Raw genomic sequence first — 18,910 nt, forward strand, 5'->3', positions numbered from 1 at the left:
AGGGCCTTTTCTTTTAAAAAGAAAAAGTTATTTTTTGGCCTATTTTTTGCACGTGAGTCTTGGTCTAGTTAGTTTAAATTGTTAGCTAAAGTAGGTAACAAAGGACTACACATATCAGATTTCATTGTGGTGTGGGTTGTTGTGGTTTTTTTTTAAAGCCCCAGCAAGAGTTGCTAGAGGTACTGAAGTAGTTTCTGCTTTGTCAGCAAGTTTTAGGTGGAGTGTCACTGTTGGACTATTTTTCAGCTGCTGAGTCTTTGTGTTGCTCCATTTTTGCTGCTGTTGCAAGACCCCTCTGCCAACACTCCTCTGCCAACACCGCTGCTGCAGATCAGAGATAAACAACTTAATGCATTGCAATGGCTGCCAGGGAACAGAGGGCTGCAGTCTTGTTTTTCTGAACTGAAAACACTGTGATACCTTGAAATTAGGATGGCAGTATAGAAAAGACAGAAAAGATTGTGTAAATTTTTGGTCCACTCTGACACTTAATGGCATATTGTGTAACCCCAGTCAACTGGATTTGATTGAGAATCTAATTTTGTGTTCTGTTAAAAACATGATTATATCTGAAGTAAAACCAGTCCTGGCCTCAAATGCCAAATCAAAGAAATTCTCTCCTTTCATTTGTACTCGGTAATCCTACTTCCTGTCCTGAATCTTTCTCACAGTTTCAATTTATCTTGTTCCATTCTTCAGCCACTGATCCTTGGTTCAGTGGTCTAGAAATGGTTAACTCTAATGGTAAGTAGAGTTGGGAAATAAGCTATTTGCAGTTTTCTATGCCTTGCTAATTATTCATGTGATAGAGCTTACGTAAGGGCTGCATTACAGTTGCACTTCATTTGATGACAGAGTTCTGTATTTCTGTGTAAACAAAAGTCAAGTGATAAGGCACAGGCAGTCAAAGTCTATAGTTGAAACCAGGGAGAAAACAAACTTTCCTGGGAGGATCTTAATGTCACCCTATCTGCTTAGCTGTCATGTTTCTTAAAAAAAAAAAAAAAAAAAAAAAAAAAAACAAAAAAACTTCCATAAAAACCCAGTTCTGAGAGTATTTTTTAAAAAACTTTTTAAAAGCTGAAAGAGCCTTCTTTGCTATCTTTCTTGCCTTAGCCATTCTTCAGATTCCGTGGTGAAATCCCTTAAAACATACAATTAACTGGTTGGTTAGCATGATGTAGCAAAATATTAAAATTTTAAACAGCACAGAGTTTTCTCTCTTTGACACAAAATGTAAAAGCAGACTGTCTTAGAAAAAAATTAAAGTACCTGTTTTGGAGAAACCTTTAAATTCCAGGGGGAAAAAAGTATTGATCTATTGACCCCCTCTTAAGACTTTTTTAATACTTGCTGACAATTTCTGTAGAACACCAGTTACCTTAAGAAGTTTTGTCTAAATATTCCATTTTTCTTTCTAAATATCTATATAGAATATACTGGAGTAAACAGCCTTTTACCTCTTTTTCCCGTCCTTCAAATGCTGTCTGTAGTACTAATAAAAATTATTTTAAGTAGAAACAAGGCTGTCCAAAACACTAGAGCTTTGTTACCATGGAATGATCTTTTCCCTCTTTCCCTTTTTGCTGTAAAAGCAGGGGTGGTAAGTGGTTGAAGCTGAGTGCAGCCATGGAGTGGAAGTCAGAGGTGTGGGAAGCAGCTCCCTGATTCATAGCAGTTGGCAATGCAAAGTTTGTAGCTTGTGCTAATATCCAGTCTTCTGGCCTCGTGGTGCTGGTGAGGAAAACTATCTGAAACAGCTGTAAAGTTTTGGATTATTATAGAGATATATCTGTCTGTAGCTTTTAATAAATGTGTGACCCATTATGAAAGCTTTATATAAGCCTTAGTGTAATACTCTCCCTGGCCTTGAGGCACTACCAGTATGCCATTTACACACCATTTTGTATGAACTCATAGTTTTCCATTTCCTGGTGAAGTTCCTTCTTAGCTCCTGGAAGACCTTGTGAGCACTGTCCTCTTAGGTCTCATTTAAGCCAAAGAAGCTCCTCTGTTGTCTGATGCTAAGGGCTCAGAGGAATGAGACGCTTGGTCACACATTTTGTGGCAGGTCTGTAACCATCTCAATTGGTTTACAGATCAGGACTACAGTGAGACAGTTACCATAAACTTAAATTTCTAAGGCAATTTGAAACAGTTAATATATGAATACTTAATTTGAAAGCATCTGTGCTACCTCCAGTGTATGAGGGCAGATGCAGACAAACCACAAGTGATTTGTATTGATGATTTCTGAGAGCAGCTGGGAAATGCCCGATTTAGAAGTATTAGTTGCCAAGAAGAGCTGATTTAATTGAGTCAAGGCAAAAGAAATGGGTTTTGACCTTGAAGCAGCTTGTCAGGACAGACTTTACCTTATGTCCCCAAGGAGCTGTGGCCAAGCATTCAGCAGACAGAAGTGATCCCAGGATCAGGTGTTGCTGCTTTGTGTGCACTGGAGCTGAGGGAGGCTGGCAGGGCAGTGCCCAGGCCAGCAGCTGCACACAGCAGAGAAACGTTCCAGAAATGGAGCCAGAGCCTCCCAGGCCTGTGATGTAAAATGGAGATAGTTGCTTTCAATTCATGTGAGCTGCCCTGCTGCATGATTTTTTTTTTCTTGGTGGTTGTTTGTTTTGTTTGCTTTTGTGAAATGACTTTGCATTAATAGTTTTGGATTTCTGGTTGGATTTGTAATCTTATCAGGGAACCTGAGCTGTAATGAAAAATTAAGCCTACAGCTAGGACATGAAGCAGAAAGTGCTTAGCCTTGCTGTTAGGCCAGCATAGATAATGGTTGTCTAAAGCAGATATAAGTAGCAAGGAAGTAATTGGTTCTCTATAAACTTTATTCAGAGTGTATGCCATGAATCTTGTGCAGTTTACATTGTGCTGCATGACTGGGGTGCACTTGTTTTGTGGATGTGCTCTGTCCTGGAGCTATTATTTTGGTGAAATATACCAGTATTAATACTAGTGGTAATTCCAAACTCTAAGCTTGCTAATGCAGCAAGGTCTTCATGCCAGTAGCAATTAAACCAGGAGAATGACTGTATTTCCACAATGATTTCCACACTGAATTTGTTTAGCCTGGGCAACAAGGAGCTCCTACCTGCTCTAGTATGGAAGCTAAACAGCTACAAAATGTCACTGTTTTATATATTCTGGAAAGTGAAGAGTGTGAAACCAGCCCATGCTTTTCCAATGAGGTATCAAAGCATTATCTTTCTCTTAGGTTAAAATCTCCAGTGATATATTGGATATTTAGTCACTATTTATATTTATATAGTGTCATATAAGCCCTTCTGGACTCGATGAAAGGCTGAGCATGTGAAATGGCAGCAGCTCAGCCCTAAGCACAAGTGTTGTTGCAGAGGAGACCTCTCTTTCTTCTAGCTTTGGGTTGTGAATTCTTGTGTGAAACTGGCTTTCCTGTGAGGCTCCAGCTTCCAGTGGATTTTCTTGCACAGAGGGTGTTGAATGAGGCCCTGATAGAACAGTACCAACTCCAAACTTACTTCACTAGTCAACTGTGATAAATCCCATTCTTTTGACTTCTTGTGTTACTTAAGCTCCAATTATTTCAGCCTTCTACTGTTATTCCATATAAATGTTAAATACTCTCTCACTAATTTTTTTTTCCCTGTCCCCTCCACCACATCTGAAAGTCAGTCTGCATTTAGCTGAACAAAGGATTATGGCCTGTAGGTAACCCAAGTTTTGCACCTGGTTGAAACTTCATGGAGGGTGTTGTTTCCGAGTACCAAGAGACTTGCAGACTTCCCAGCTTTGGTGGGGATTGAGGAACAGAGGAAAGGTGGGGGAGAGTTTGGGGATTGGCAGTTTATATTTGCCTGAAGTGCTCTCAGAAAAAGAACATCCAGCATTGTACTGAGCAATCTCTTTGAAGCATGGCTCAGTGTGGGGAAAATGCTACCTGCTGAACTTTGAGCATAGTTTCCTGTATTGTCCTGATTTTAACTAAATTTTTCAAGTCAAGAAAGAGCAGCAAGGTAGTAAAATTTAGAATGCAGCTTATTTTTAGATTTAGAATTACAGTGTCATTGCATAGGAAGAGAAGGATGGAAAAATTCTCTCTTTGATCCTGTTGCTGCTTATTTGAATGACTTTGCAGCCTTGCAAATAGAATGGACAAGAAGAAAATAATTAAATTTGTGATTGACATTCAGACATAAAACAATATGTAGCTGAAACAGCTTGACTGGAGAAGGTGGATAACATTGTTTCTTTCTGTTTTGCAAGTTTGAAAACAGACAGTACTAAATAAAGCAAGTGAGTTATTTTTCCTTACTCCAGAGTTAGGATTTACCAGCTCAGAGCTTTCAGTCACTGCTTGAACAGTCTACCTTCTGTTTTGGAACAGAGCAACTTCTGTTCATTAGAAACAGTCAACAACAAATATGAAGAAATTTTCTGCAGTTTGCTTTGGAACTTGGTGTATCGGGTGTTATGGATACAACGTGGTTTTTTGTGTTGATTTTTTTTTTTTTGGAAGGCGTGGCAGAAAAGTCATACAGTGGTTTTTGTTCCAGAAATGTTGCTTTGAAAGTTAAGAGTGAAGGCACTATTCAGCACAGATTATTGAAACACTGTTTTTAGCTGTCTTGTCCCATTGTGAAGTCTCTGGTTATTTTAGTAGTGTTAGCTAAGCAGTCATTTCAGTAATGATTAATGACAACTTGTAATTTTTTTTTTTAACTGACCTGAGCCTCCTGTTCTTTTGTTTTATTGTTTAACTGTAATTACTTATGAAGTGGCTTGTAGCTTTACCTATAGGTATGTTGGTAACTCTGTGTTTGTTTTGAGTTGGTGAAATGTAGTTATTGGACTTGTGCCTCAGAGGTGTAAAGCAACCAGCTGCCCTAAACTTGAGAATATACAACTGGGAAGACAGTGTTTCTGTGTGGAGGGGAAAGAAATTAAAACAATTTTCAGAGCTACAGTAATCTTGTCATGGACATGTAGTGATTTGTGTGCTATAGCTGTAGGAGCTGGGACCATAAGTGAATATATGTGGGTGTTTAAAAAGGAAAGGGAAATCTGGGTAAGGAAGGTAATTAAAAGTTCTTTGCTGCAGACATAGCAAACCCTTATAACTTAGTTTAAAAATAACAGAGTACCTATTTTTAAAAACTAGGCTGCTTGGAAGAAATAGTGAACTTCTAGAACAGACATTCAATTTCTTGCTCTTCAGTTAAATGTATGAAGCCTAGTTTTGGCATGACTGACAATTTTTTGGTCATCTGGATAGCCTTGCATTACATCAGTTCTTTGCTCTATTCAAAAAATTATTTTTCTATTGTGAATAAACACTTTTTTTCTTATTTCTGAATATATTTGTGGTACTTAGCAATGCTTTTAAGAAATCAAGGATAAGTTGTAATGTGAGGAGGTTCCCAAATGCATGTTCTTATTCTTAAAATATTTCACTTAATTGCATTAAATAATTGGATTTTTAAGTTATTTATTTGACTTTGCAGATAAATCTGTTTGTATGTGAGGGTGTGCAAAAGTAATGTTACTGCTCTGCAAGATGGAATTTTCAACTTTTGAACCAGAAATCTACTGTCATTTCTATGCCTTTATGTGGGCATTTTTGGGTCATTTGCTGATGTAATGATGCTGCTGGCAATGTTTTTGAAACCAGCTGTCTCACAAAATTGTGCTGTTAGTAAAGTCTGACTCTGATAGTTAAACATTAGTTATAAGTGTGCTTTCTAAAAAGAGTTGACACCAAGCACATTTTTGTTGACTGATGTACTTTTTACAGGTTTAGTGTATTTGTATATATTGGGCTGATTGGTTGCTGGCATACAAGAGGCATCAAAATTATCTCAAAATCCCTAAGCTGTAAATGTGTCTGAATTTAGGTTTGGATGTACTCAAGACAGTGGTTTAGTGGTTTTTGTGGTTTAGTGTTGTTTGATGACGTTGTGGATGTTTGTTGTTGGATTTTTTTGGCTTTGTTTAGGTTTTTGTTTGTGTTTAATTCTTTCCCCTTTTTCTGGTTGGACCTAAATAAATGTTACTTTGTAGTGTGGTAAGGCAGCAGTGACTGCAGTGGTTTGGATGGTTGGGTACCCTATATTCACCACATTACTTTTGACAGTACATTACTTTGTCAGCTGAATTCTGACACATTTCTGGAAGCAAAGTGTCTCGGAGATCCTGGCAGCACTTGTTATCCTGGCTCAGGGGTACTAGGCTGCTGGGCTATGCACTCTTCAAAAAGGCTTCATTAAACTTTTGTTTTTTTAAACTTTTTTCATCTGAATTTACTTATAATGGTATTTGTCTAGCACATGTAAGCTGTGTTAAGCATTCAGTCATGCTGCAGAAAGTTGCTACAGGAAGTGTATTCCTTTTCCTGATGCTGCCCTGGTTGCATGATTAGTACCAGGCTCTGGTGAGCTGTACCCGGGCAGTGACTCAGCCACTCCTGACAGCTGCGAGCCCCAGAGCAGGAATGGGGAGGCTGCTGAGTTTCGTGCTAAAGCTATATTTTGGAGGGGAAAAAAACCTCCATAATTTGCAAAAGAAATATAGGGTGTCATTCTCTTTCTTTGGTATGTAGAGTTGCTTTCTTCATGGATCCTTACCCTCAGAAGGATATACTTGCTGGCTTAATTGGCCTCCTGTGTCCATGAGGGCTGTAGTTTAGACACTGATCTGGGGACACACCAAAAGACCTTTATTTTCCCTTTTCTCTTGAATTTGTGACCTCTATGTTCTTTAAATGTTGTAATCACTAGGTACTATTGCCATGAATTTTTCATAGTAGTAATCTATACTAGTCTTCATTATTGTGCTAGTGATTGATGTGAAACACCACCAGTGAAGATGGTGTTTCCTACTTCTATGCATGAGCTTTATAGTCTTAAAAGCTAAAATATATTTTTTATAGAAACCTTTAATTTACAAGTATCAAGTGCAGTCACTGTAAGAGGGATAGATTTAATATGCAATTTAAAGGTAGTACTGTCCTTTATTTGCTTTGTCGATATTGGACTTGGTATATAAATATATGTGGAGCACAGACATCAAATTGCAGACTGGTTGAACCCTCTGGAAAACTACAGTTTTAGTGATAAGGAGCAGCCATCCAAATCCATAGCCACATATGGTTCTGCTTCCCTGAGTAAATGTTTTGGTTACAATTTCTCTTGATTGTGTATTTCTTTTGTTGGTTCAGAAGACATTTCTTGGATTTCTGATTGGCCTTTTGGAAATGTTAGGTTCCCAGATCACCTGGGGAAGAGACCTGTTGTTCATGTCTGAACCAAGTATTTGGGATGTCTCTGCTGTTCTGCCAACTGTGGGTGATGTCCACAAGTGCAGTGTAAGCAGACACAAAGCTGAAAGTGTACACAGGGCTTTCTAAGACTGAAAGTTACCTCTCAAAAACTGAAATGACCTAGCACCTTCTGGAGTTCCATTTTTTCCTCTTATATAAACGTGATAAGATTTCTTAGGGATTATATTTTCAGAGTTAATCCTTAAAGGAGGGGTAGCTAGTAAGTGACCTGTTTATTTCAGTCTATGTCCACATGTTCCATACAGCATGGTGTCCAGAGCTTGAGCTGCTGCCAATCATGCTGTAGTGCAGCTGAGTGCTGTGTTTCCTTGTGCAGCAGAAATACTCATTTTTGCTTCTTACTCTTGACAATGAGTTGTTCATGCTCCCTGATGGGGAAAGGCAGTTGCTTGGGGCTAATCTGCTCTGTGGAGATCAGGTGATTGTAGTCCCTTTCAGCACCAGAGTGCCTTTGACCCTTTCAGCACCGAAGCATGTTTGACCCCTGATTGCTGTGACCGAGGTCTCTATTCTGATACTTCATTGCATGATACAGGTGTGCCTGCATTCTTGTATGGTATGGAATTAATTTAAAGTGTTACTTTTAGGAACGTCTAACTCCTTTGATTTATTGCTCATAAACCATAAATACTTCAAGTCTTACTTCATAAGTTATACTTTGCTGCATTTGCTTAGCTCTCATTTTATCTAAGATACTGTGTTGTTATCTCTCCTCTACGGGGTGACATATAACAATAGATGTTAAGAAAACCAAGTAGTACAGTAGAACAATTAAAAACTGTTTGCCTTTGGAAAAGGCACTTCTGTTTAGCTTTACTCAAACTGCACTTGGATGTGTGCACACACTGGAGGTGTGCCAGTCTGTTCGGTAGGCATGTGGAAGCTTATGGTAGTGCAGCTTTTCCATCAGAGATGACCTTGTCTTGAACTAGAAATAACCCAGGCCAGTACAAACCCTGCAATACAGTTCTCCCTTCTCTCTCTCTCAAAAGCCAAATTCTTCTCAAAAGTTGTGGATTTCTTTGCTCACTAGAGAGTAAATTAGTTCACAATAAAACCGCATCAAGAAGGTTTGTGCGAATGTGTTCATTCATGTTATCAAGAAAGATGTTGGAGGCTTTCTAGGTCTTCTGAAGGATTTGCTAGCCCTCCTGTGGGGGTGGTGTGAGGAAGGAAGCATGCAGAGCAGCAGGAATTATGTGAGAGCAAGCCTGGGTGTTTCCCCTTTGCATTTTTTTTTCCTAGCAAAAGTGCGGGGCTGTGCCTGCCAGTGTGGGGATGCCATCTGTGTTGCACGGCCTGCTGGGCTGTTGCACAAGAATTAATCTGAAATCACACTGCTGAGCTGTGTCCTGGCCGTGGCGGCTGCCTGGAGACACAGCTGTTGTACAGCTCCTCAGGAACCAAGGCAGAGCAGCAGCCTGTGGAACTGCCTCAGCCTGGCACTGCCAATGTCATCTCCAGCATGAACAGCTAATGGGTATGGGAGCTGACCAGACCCAAGCTACTGAAAAGGGCAATTGTTTCATGAAATTAAATTTGTGTGTAAAAATAAAAAACAATTATTGAAGAGGTAGAGTTTGAGCGTATGGGAGAACTGGACAAATCTAATTATGGCAGTGGTATATTTCCTCAATTTAATTTTGTTCTAGTTTTCCATGTGTTGCTTTCTCATTAAATGCAAACTGGAAGTGACAGTCTGCAGCACTGGAACAAAATATTTTCTGCAGATGTTTTTGAATAGAATTTTTTTTTCTTGCATTACAGTAAGTTGTTGAAAATGTTATACCTCAGAGCACATTTGGCAGTTTCGTAGCTGGGTGTTTTAAGTTAAGGCTTAATGGTCATATTTAATGGCTAATGCTTTGAAGAGATGCTGATACGTTTTTATCAGTAGCTTAATAGGACTTTGGAGTAAAATCTGGACCATGTAGATCCTGCTTAAGCATTTGTTACTGTCCTTACTGCATTTTTTTTTAATATCCAAGATTGTTTCAGGAGGATTTATTTCTGGTATTGTCAATTGTACAGTTGCCATTGTATTGATATGTCTTTAGACACTAAGAAGCTTCCAGGTACATCAAGTAGGTAAGTGTTAGTACATGTGCAAAACATCTGCCTCACTTGTGCTTGCCAGGTGTAGGTTTAGGCTGAGAACACCTGGGCTCTGGGCACACACAGCTGCTGGCAGCCCTGGGCTCAGTCTGGAGCATGGCAGCTTTAGAGGAGCACCGATGGGAGCAGTGCCCCAGTGTTACTGAGAGCAGTGGAGCTCCAGGAGTGCTGCTTGCCCTGGCTGGGTGACTGCTGTGTGCCCCTGGCACAGGGTGAAGCAGCTTCCTGGGCTGGGAGCTGACCCATGGCAGGGGGAAGGACTTGGCCATGGGCTGGGTGGCTGAGCCATGTCTTATGTGATCACTGTATTCTTTATGTCTGTAATTGCATGTCCATTTTTCCATCTCAATACCAGCACAGGTAATACTGGTGACTGATACCATTAATGTGGAGTTAGACCATTAGTGATGCCACTCTTCAGAAACTCTGTAGGTGACAGTTGCTGGTACAAGCCTAAAGATTTGTTCCTGCACCCTTTCTGAAGTGTTAAAAGGAGATAAACCTGGAGTTTCTCATATGCCAGATCTTTTTATATCCTTAAAGCCTGTTGAGAGGTGTAGTTGAGATGAGTGCATTCAGACATTACAGTTGTGGTCTCATTTGAAAGTGTTGCTAATCGCAGAGCAAGATTCCAGTGTGTGCAAGCAAAAATACTGAAAAGTTTATGCAAGCCTAAGTATCAGGTAAGAAACCTGCTTAGCTTTCTTTACTCCCTGCTTGCTCTGAAGGGAATTTAATGGGAGTGATTTGATGAGTGTGAATTTCAGGGAGTAGTAAGTTGAGGGAATTATGATGCTGAAGTAAGAGTTGGAAGTTGTTCTGGTTTTGGGCAGTTTTTGTCTGTTTCCCAGTTTGTATTGCTTCTACGCTTCACTAAGTATTTTATTAAGTGTTTCTGGATTTAATGTTTCATATACACACATGTGAAACTTAATTGTGTAAAATTTAATAGGCTTTGTGTAGTAAGAGGAGTATTGGAGAGCCTGGGGTTTACAGATTTACTTGTTTCCTGCTCAGCACAGCACGTGGTTTGAATTTATGCTTTTCTGAGCAAGGTGAAAACAGCCCTTGCACCACAGAGCCTTTTTAATGAAAAAAGAACTTTACATGGGGCTTCAGAGTAATCTTTTCTTTCCAACACACTGCTTCTGGATAGTCATTGCAGTCTGAAAGATTAACTTATGATTATTTTTTTCTGTTTTGTTTTCTGTAAAACAAGAATAATTTGATTCTTTGCCCTTTTTAGTTCAGTCATAGAAGTTCTTGTGTGCTTACTGCTATTAGAGGTGCTGAGAAGGCATATGGTAAACACTTAGATTATTACCCTTTATTAGAGCTTACAGTTCTTCTCATGGAGATGCAAATTTCAAAAATCTCTGGTCTTGTTTAGTATATGAAATTAAATTAAGGGGTGACATGATCATAGAGGGTTAGAGATTGCTTGGGTGAAATTAAATAATGCAGAGGTTTTTAAATAAACAGGCACAGAGGTAAAACTGTTTAGTAGTGAAAAGGGATGTGTGTGTATGTATATACATCCTTATATATGCATGTAGTTATTTATGTAAATAATATATATTTATATTTAGATCACTGGGACAATTTTTCATCCCTAGAAGTAAATTTAGGATGCTTTTCAAAGAGATATTATGATATTATGATATTATCTAGTTTAAACATGAATCAATTCTGTAAAGTCTGATGTCTTGCATAACACAGGGTATTTATTGGTCTGGTGATGACTGTAGTCCCTGAACTGTGTTATCTGAGCTTGTTGTAGCTGACAATACCTTTAGCAGAGACATTGTGCCCCTGCTCTACTGAGGGATTAGTTCCAGTACAATACAGTGCATTACTGTGCAGCCACTGGCTGGTTTAGCACTCCCTAATTTGACAACTTGTCCCAGTGTGCTGAGGCAGGAGAGATTTAGGGGATTAAGTTTCATGTGTGTGGCCTGGAGGTGCTGCAAAGTACACGTAAACAAGAATTGGGTGTGTTCATGCTTTGGAGAGATGCAGAGGGAAGGATGGAAAGCAAAATGTTGTTTGGGAAGTTGCCACATCTAAGGAGATGTGATTGGAAATAGGTAGAAAACACCCAATTGTCTGCAATTAAGAGAGTAGCCTGAAAAACAGGTGGGGTAGGGCCATGTAGAAGACAAAATGGGTGAAGTCAAATTGGTCCTGGAGAAAAATCTCAGTGGCAGACTGCCAGACCACAGGCTGGACAAGGAGAGATGACCAGAATGAACTCTTTCACATTTCTGAAGTGTGGGCGCTGCCTGCTCTGCTGACAGAAGTGACCACATTGAGATGTGAGAGTGGAAAATGTTTGACTGTAAGCAGAAAGGAAAAAATCACTTTCCCAATTCATGTGTGGGGTGGAGAAGCAGGAGATGTTCCTATAGGCAGTGCTGGAACTGAGTCTGACTTGCATGAGGACTTCTGTTTGCTGCACCACACAATCAGTACAAGCAGTTATACTGAGAGTCTTGAGTTTGGGTGAAGCACTCACATTGTTTGTAAGTGGCCAGAAATCATGGTGAAGGGGAGGATCTCTTGCCTACTCATTGGGGACATCACATTAGCTTAAAGGGAAATTTAGCAAGAGAGCTGTATAGCTTTCAGAACATGAAGTATCCCTTGAGGACACCTCAGGTTGGGTGATGAAGGTTTCTTGCCTGTGCATCTCTTTTGGGGGCAAGATGTCATTCAAACCTGATGCAGTCATGACCTGTCTCTCCTAGCTCTCAACTCCATAGCAGAGTGGGACATTGTGTAAGACTAGAGACAGAATGAGAAGGGAGTTTGTCTTTGGCATGAAGCTTCCCTGCTGTGCGAGTCTTGCTTTGTTTTTCCTTTGTGTTGCCTAAAGTGCTGGTGAAATGCTGCTTTTTCTCCTAGCACTGCCTTCAGATTTAGTGGTAAGTTAGGGAGGAAGGACACCATCATCACTGCTGGATCTCTGAGTGTTGTGTTACAACCAGGGGAAGTGGCTGAGCTGGTAGGAAGCTGTTAACAGTGACACAGAGCCCTCAGCTCAGCTCTGGGAGGTGCTGCCTGGCTGCCAGGCAGGACCTGGCCAGGAGGATTCTCATGGGAAGGCTCTGCTGGGCGACATCGAAACTGCTCGCTTACAGTCCTGTCATCACTGTAATAACTATCATGCAAATCATTGATATTTTAGGCATGCTGTTCCTTTTCGTGGTCAGTCAGCCTTTACTTAGTAGAAAGGAGAAGTTTATTCGGCACCTGTCATAATTGCATCAGTTCATCAGTGTAGAAAATTAATTTTCTTTCAAGCACAGAATAAAAACATATAAAGAAAAACTTTTTAAAAAAACTTGTCAGCTTCATTGTGCAAGTTGTTGCTAAAAGCCTTTTTGGAACTGGGGAGAAGTGGTTTTGGGATGCACCAAAGCTTGCTTGATGTTGAAAATGCATTTTCCATCTAGGTTTCTAGAAGAGATCTTCCCAGGCTTTTTTGCCCTGGAAGGCTGAGAGACATGCCTCTGGACCTTTATGAGCACTCAGAGTTCCTTCTTGTGAGGACAATTGATGGCCTCTCTACTGGTGCACTGGATTAGTGAAAGAATAAGAGTGCTTAGTCTGAAAAAGGAGCTTGCCCTCTGACTGACTTCACAGCAGTGGAAGAAGGCAGCAGAATAACCTACTGAGTAGGCATTTTCTAAATATTGTTTTAGACAGCAAGCTGCAGTGTTTTATTTGCTCGACCTTCCAGTTGTGTAGAATGCTTTTAGAAAAGGCCTATGATTAATTTTTCTTTGAAGACTTTCTCTACCTAGAAATAAAAGCTATTTTATTACCAAAATTTCTTTAATTTAGAAGGAAGTAAATGTATTACAAGCTTCTGTACATATTTATCAGATTCTGTGGTCAGTCAGCACAGGTACAAGTGGATCAAGTTGGTTCTTATTGAAGAAGTTATGTAAATCCTGTATTACTTTCAGCATTCTTATTTCATTTAAAGAAGAAAAAGTCTCCTTATGATGTTAGAGAGAAAATTTGGCCTATATTACACACTTTGTGTCCTTAAATGCAAATACTAGTTGTAGAATATTTATGCCTGTTTTGCACATCATATAATCTTTTCTTTAATGATATTTTTCAAAGGTTTACTTAATTTTCACTTTACACAAGAGGGTAAGCTGACAAGGGTGGTGCCTCCTGATCATTAATGAAGCTTCTATACTGGAATTCATGTGCACAAACCTTACAGATAAATTAAGGGTAATCTCCAGTGTCATACGTGGGATATAGTGAAACACTCAGAATGAAACATCTGAAAAATACTCTTTATAGCAGTGCACATCCCTCAAAAAAAATTTCAGAATTCTGCAAAAAAGAGTAGATACATCATGCTCTGTGAGATTTTTTTTTTGTATCTTTTTTCAAGCAGGATATTTCTAACCTCATCTAACATGTGCATAATTGGTCTGCAGCAGTCCACTCAGTTGTTGGAGACAAGCTCTCTCTGTATCAGCAGGTGTTGGCACGGTCCCAGTAGATCAGCAGGTAGCTTTGGGCCCTTATGCTCCCATTAGATTTTGGAACTAGTTTTGTGTGTTTGGAGTCAAGCACTTTGGCTTGGTTTCCTCTGAAGGGGGTGTAAACTGTGCACACCGAAACTGCTCTGTGATCCAAACCAACATGTGATATCTGAAAATGTTGGGGAATTTGCTTCAAGGCAGCACAGCTACTCTGAACGGAGCATTAATGTGCATGTGGCCCTTAAAGCATGGAATATGAGATTAATATGTGCCTTTAAGTATACTTTGTGCCTGCTGATCTTCAACACTGTGTAACTGAAAGTAGCCACACTGAGTCTTTATATAATTGGAGGATCTGTATAAAATATTCCAAGTTTCTGTTTGTATGTAGCTGTATTGTGTCTTTTTATCATTCTTATTAGCCTTCGTTCTCACATCTTTCGAGCTGCACACTGCACATGTTTTGGTGTGGGTTTTGTGTGTTTGGGTTGTTATTTTGGTGCTGCTTTGGGAACTTGGAAATATATTTTTAAAAAGGTAGCTTTGTAAGCAAATTATTAGTTACTTACAGCTAGAACAGTGTGTTAAGTGGACCAGAGTTTTTCTTCTTGATAGTTAATCATTAAACCCATGGAATCACAAGCTTCTGCAGTCCTCATTAGTCGTGAGGCCAGTACATAAATTCAATTTTGATGAGACTGCAAGAGCATTAAGAATGTGGAGGAATTAATAAAATTATAGAATATAAGAAGTTCAAGCTATATTCTAAAAGTTATTCAGTAAAATAAGAAACTGAACAAACTAAAAGCTGAAATTTGCCTTAGAGGAGAATAATGAAGAATGAGACACTCTTACCTTTAGAACTTGTTAAATATTGTTCTTTTTCTGTTGTCTGAAGGTATACTTCACTGAAACCAAACATTTCACAGAAGTGTTCCGTGGCTGTACAAGTACTTTTTCTGACAAAAGAAAAGAAGCAATTTAACCTTTTCCTTGTTGTCATTGCTCTTGCAGCAAGGAGGCTTTCATTTAAGATGACATCACAGAATATTCTGAGTTAGTAGGGACCCATAAGGATCTTCAAGTCCAGCTCTTCAGTGGATGGCCCATACAGGAACTGAACCCACATAACTAGCACCAGGCTCTAACCAGTTGAGCTAGGTGTTGGGTGGGTCCTTGCTCCCAAATTGCTATTTAAAATATTCTATAATTTTTTTTCACTTGTAACTTGCTTGTAACAAAATTTTTTAAAAAGTGAAATTGCTGTTTTTGCAATGAAAGCATACAGAAGTTTGATGAAACTGGAAAGCTTGATTTCCAAGTCTGAAACAACATAGACAAGTAGCTCTTCAGTAATGCATAATAAACATGCAGAAACATTCAGAGTTCTAGGCAGGGCCTCAGCTTGAAGTAGGTGAACCTTCAGAAAAGATGGTGTCATTGCATGAGCAATGGGGTTCTGATTATGTCAGGGGTTCATTCTGATTATGGCTGGGGTTCTGATACAGTCAGTACTGTGGCTCAGACAATCAAAAACCTTCTGGCTTGGTGAAGAAAAATTCTCACTTCTCGGTCATTAAGGAATTCTCAGATCCCTTATTTATATTTTATACTCCTTTTTGATGATGAGAATTTCTAATATTTTTTTTATCTCTTCCAAAACAGAATTAGACCACAGTTAGCCAAAGAGAAGATTGAAGGATGCCATATTTGTACATCTGTCACACCTGGTGAACCTCAAGTGTTCTTGGGAAAAGATAAGGCCTTCACTTTTGATTATGTCTTTAACATTGACTCACAGCAAGAAGAGATCTATGTACAGTGCATAGAAAAGCTGATTGAAGGTTGCTTTGAAGGCTATAATGCCACTGTCTTTGCTTATGGCCAGGTAAGCTTCACAATTTTATTTTAAAGTGTTTATTTTGGAATAAACAGTTTTTTGAAACTGATTTTTCTCTTAAATTTCTGAATACATTAATCTTGTTAGCAATTTTGGTTTATTTTCAATTAGTTACTCTCTAGGCAAGTGTTGAGTTTATATGAATTCTGTTTAGACTGAAAGAATATATATAGACCACAGATCTGAATTTAATAGTGATACTGAAAATAGTATCAGTCCATATAATTCCTGAACACACATCAATGCAGCAATACAAATTATCGACCAAATTACTTGAACTATAGAGATAGGTTGTACTGAGATTCTTTTCTGAGCAACTTTTCAAGCCACTGCATTTTTAGAGACTTTGGGGAATAGGAGCTTTTTAAAAATAGATTCTGGAGAACTTCAGGCCACCACATTGTTTGCTTGTGGTCAAAAGCTCTTGTAGAGCTCAGATTCCAAAGCCAGAGAACTTTTCATCAAGAACACACCCTCTTAGTACACTGGGCACACTCGAAGCTGAGCACAGTGTAGATGGTGTGTTACTGTCTTTGAAATACTCCCTTACAAGTTGATGGCATAAAATGTGGTCTTGGATGCTGAATTTCACCTCTGTTAGGTGTTGCATCTCAAGTTAGCCAGGTGAAGTCTATTCCTAGTCAAACAAAGCAGTTTGCAGATCCAGTTTAGCAGATTATGTTCAGCTGTGTGATCCTATCTTTGTCTTAGACTTGACCCATTAATTAAGTGAAAACACTACACTACCTTGACTTCTATTGGACTTCACATTTAATTAGATTTATCTTCCTCGTGAAGACAGGGCTTGTATTCTTTTGTATAAAGTGAGAACAATGGGAATATAATACCTGAGATATTCAGACATCTTAATTAAGGGAGTCATTTGATCTACTTCAGTAAAGAATTGCAAATGCTGCTTTTACCTTCAAAATACATGTTTCAATTAACAGCCTTGGTTGGAAACATTAACTCGTCTTTTGACCTAGAGGAGACAGCTCAAGGCTGATGTGAACTGGGTAGGGAAAGTTTCTAGAGGAAGGGTTATGAAAGATGGAACTGCTCACTGCCTTCTTCTATGTGACCTCTGGATAAACAGTAGAGTTTTCCAAATTCTTCTGTTTATCCATTTTCCAAAGTGACCTGTTGTGTGTGTTAATATTGTAAAGATGGCAGGTTGATGTCAGCATTAGTGTGCAGAAACTATTTCTGTGATGATTGGGTACTATTAACATGTTCTAGTGACTACTATTTTTTCAAATTAGACAGGTGCTGGCAAAACATACACCATGGGCACTGGATTTGATGTCAACATAACAGAAGAGGAACAAGGCATTATATCACGTGCTGTTAAGCACCTTTTCAGATGTATTGAAGAAAAAAAACAAAGTGCTATTAAGCAAGGACTTCCACCTCCAGATTTTAAAGTGAATGCACAGTTCTTAGAGGTAAATATGACCCACATTTGTGGGTGTAACTTTATGTAGATTTTTTGGTAGTTATTTTTTTTCTTTGGTGTTTTTTTTTTAAGAAAACCAATTAAATATTTTTTCTGGTTGCTTCTTTTAAATTTTATTTTCTCCCAAGATGTTGTGAAATAATAGACAAGATTTTAAAAGGAAAATTTATGGGATTTGCTTCAGCTCTTCAATTTAAGAAAGTCTTCTTATCTTACTCCAATTATTTTTCTGCCTCCCTTCCTAGTGTTATTTTGAAATAGAAATATTTGTTTGTCATCATTTATCCCTTTCTGTTGCTCTTGCCTGTTGGTAATTCTTGACAAAACTTTAAAACAAGAAATTATAAAAATCCCCCTAACTGTACTTTGTGGCTTTGAGTAGTGACCATGCTTTGCCTGCTTTTGTCACTTTGCCATAGATTTCTTTAGCTTTCAAAATCTGTTCAAAAGACTTTTTTTCACCAGCCAAGAAACCTAGCACAAAAATACTTCTTCCTGCAGTTCCTACTGGTTTAGGATTGGGCTTCAGTGTCACTGTTCCCTCCTTTCTTAGACACAGAGAAAAAAACCCTGGTCAGTACTGTGGCAAAACTGCTCCCCTTGTGCTTTGTTGTAGACACAGTTACTGGTAAGGGGCCATAACATCTGTGATCCTTCTGACCTGCAGCAGCTGTTGCTTTATGCCTTGTAGGTTTTATACTGTGTCTCCTGGCTGTGGAACTGCTCTTTAGATTGATTGATTTGGGTGTAACGTGTTTACATTTACTACCAAGCTGCAAAATCTGGTACTTCAGGCACACGGAGAGGCAGAATCAATTTTAGGATGAGCAGGTGTAAATTTGTTTTGCTTACTTCAGTATGTACAACTTTATCTACTTGGGGGTAGAAACCCTCTCTTCAATATTACCCATGAGAAAAGCTGTTAGTTTACTTCAGCAGCAATAAAACCAAGTCCTTCAGTCATTAACAAGCTGGCATTAGTTTTGTATCAGTCTAGGTTTGTCGTTGCTACCCTTATGCAGAAGGTTTTGTTGCTCTGGCTAATATTTGCCTAGAGAGAGTTGGCTTGAGCGTGTGCTGTGGGAATGCTCTCCTGTGCACCAGGGAGCTGCAGCTTTGCTTAGGCAGCTGCAACATGAGTAGCACAGGGAGCAGTAACCCGTGTGGTTTCTGCATTTATTGTGTTTTTTGACATAACATTACAAATATGACTGAGTCCCAGAATTACAGTGGACAGTGATTAAATGTTACAGTGAGAATGGTGTGAAGAACTGCAGCCATTGCAATGCATTTCAGCTGAACTGTACATACTGAAACCTGTCTTGTTTATCTATTTAAAGAAAGGTTAAATGTATATAATAATTCCTCCCTTAAAAAATGTAATTTTAATTGGTAGATTTTTTTCTTTTACTGAGGCTTTCCCAGAAGGAGCTTTTTCTGATTCGTTTGATATTATATGCTATTCTTGTGTCAAAAAGTATCTTCTTCCTCCCATCCTGTCTACCATTAGAGCTGGATTGCATAAACAATAATTTAGTCGTTGAGCAAGTTGAAGCAAGATTGTATTTTTGGAATAACTTTGAAGTCGTACAGCT

The 18,910-nt window shown here is 38.9% G+C and overlaps 1 protein-coding gene across 9 annotated transcripts in view; it reads left to right on the top strand.

Annotated features, from left to right (window-relative positions):
• The window catches only part of KIF21A (kinesin family member 21A), an 86,542-nt gene that overhangs the window by 13,353 nt on the left and 54,279 nt on the right, over window positions 1-18,910 (top strand). For all 9 annotated transcript variants that reach the window (XM_064422077.1, XM_064422080.1, XM_064422084.1 and 6 more), the window contains exons 2-3: window positions 15,625-15,847; window positions 17,122-17,304. In XM_064422077.1, the coding sequence (XP_064278147.1) occupies window positions 15,625-15,847; window positions 17,122-17,304 (406 nt within the window). The remainder of the gene's footprint in view (window positions 1-15,624; window positions 15,848-17,121; window positions 17,305-18,910) is intronic.

This window comes from Passer domesticus, chromosome 5 (genome assembly GCF_036417665.1).
Source record: "Passer domesticus isolate bPasDom1 chromosome 5, bPasDom1.hap1, whole genome shotgun sequence".
Taxonomy (NCBI): domain Eukaryota; kingdom Metazoa; phylum Chordata; class Aves; order Passeriformes; family Passeridae; genus Passer; species Passer domesticus.